Genomic DNA, 928 nt, shown 5'->3' on the forward strand with positions numbered 1-928 from the left:
TCAACCTGAAAGATCTATTCTGACAACATTGAAGGTTACCAATGAATCTGGCAGTGCCCCTTGAAGTAGTTCATTATTTGACAAGTCAAGTGTTTGCAGTGTAAGAATTTGGAAGACCTTCTCTGGGAATGTTCCATTCAATCCACAAAAACTGAGATGCAAGACGTCAAATTTGTGAAATTTAAAAAAATTCTGGAACTGGAGCATTAAAGGGATTACTATCAGAAGAAGAATTGAGAGGGACTGAAGCTTCGATAAAGGAGGAATTAAAAGGCCCTGAAAGATAACATCAGACATACTCAACACCCTTAGATTTGCATTGATGAAGATAAGGCTTGACACCATTCATTCCCTGGCGCTGATATATTTACACCATCAAGATAAAGTTCCTTTAGCTCCGAAAAATTCCAAACTAGCTTAGCTAAATCAGGGTTCTCAATTTTCAGCATAGAAACACTCAACAAAGAAGATGTAGACAAATCAAGTGTAACCAACCTTGTCAACTGTGAAATCTCAATGGGAATCTGCCCCTCAAAGCCAGCATTTGACAGGTTCAAATAAATTAAATTCGTCAGATTGCCAAACTGAGATGGAATCAGAGAAGAACTCAACTTGTTACAAGCCAAATTCAGGTTCTCGAGATACTGGAGACTGAAAAGGCTTGAATTGTGAAGGCTACCAGAGATGGATTCGTTGAACAGGTTGAGACCAATAACACGTCCCTTCTCGCTGCAGGTTACACCTTTCCACAAACAGCAATTTTGACTCTCATTCCAGTGTACCAGTTTTGTGGACAAAGTACTATTGAATTTGAGGCTGTTCTTCATTCCGATCAACAAATCTCGCTGATCATGAAGACATTGGTCAGACACAACAAAGATACCAAAGTTGGCAAACAGTGAACATATGGTGATCAAGTAAAGCCAGG

General features: G+C 39.3%; 1 protein-coding gene across 1 annotated transcript; it reads right to left on the minus strand.

Moving 5' to 3' along the window:
* Positions 1-827, minus strand: LOC136069631 (receptor-like protein 6). Its single transcript, XM_065778358.1, has 2 exons — positions 372-827; positions 1-276 (listed from the first exon to the last, which is right to left on the minus strand). Exons 1-2 carry the CDS (start codon positions 825-827, stop codon positions 1-3), a joined length of 732 nt encoding a protein of 243 aa, XP_065634430.1.
* Between the last annotated feature and the right edge of the window lie 101 nt (positions 828-928).

Source organism: Quercus suber, unplaced genomic scaffold, assembly GCF_002906115.3.
Source record: "Quercus suber isolate HL8 unplaced genomic scaffold, Cork oak 2.0 scaffold_180, whole genome shotgun sequence".
Taxonomy (NCBI): Eukaryota; Viridiplantae; Streptophyta; class Magnoliopsida; order Fagales; family Fagaceae; genus Quercus; species Quercus suber.

Coding starts and splice junctions, on each gene's coding strand:
- LOC136069631 (XM_065778358.1), bottom strand. CDS start 827: ATGAAGAACAGCCTCAAATTCAATAGTACTTTGTCCACAAAACTGGTA. Junction 277..371: donor AGGAACTTTATCTTGATGGT/GTAAATATATCA, acceptor GTTATCTTTCAG/GGCCTTTTAATTCCTCCTTT.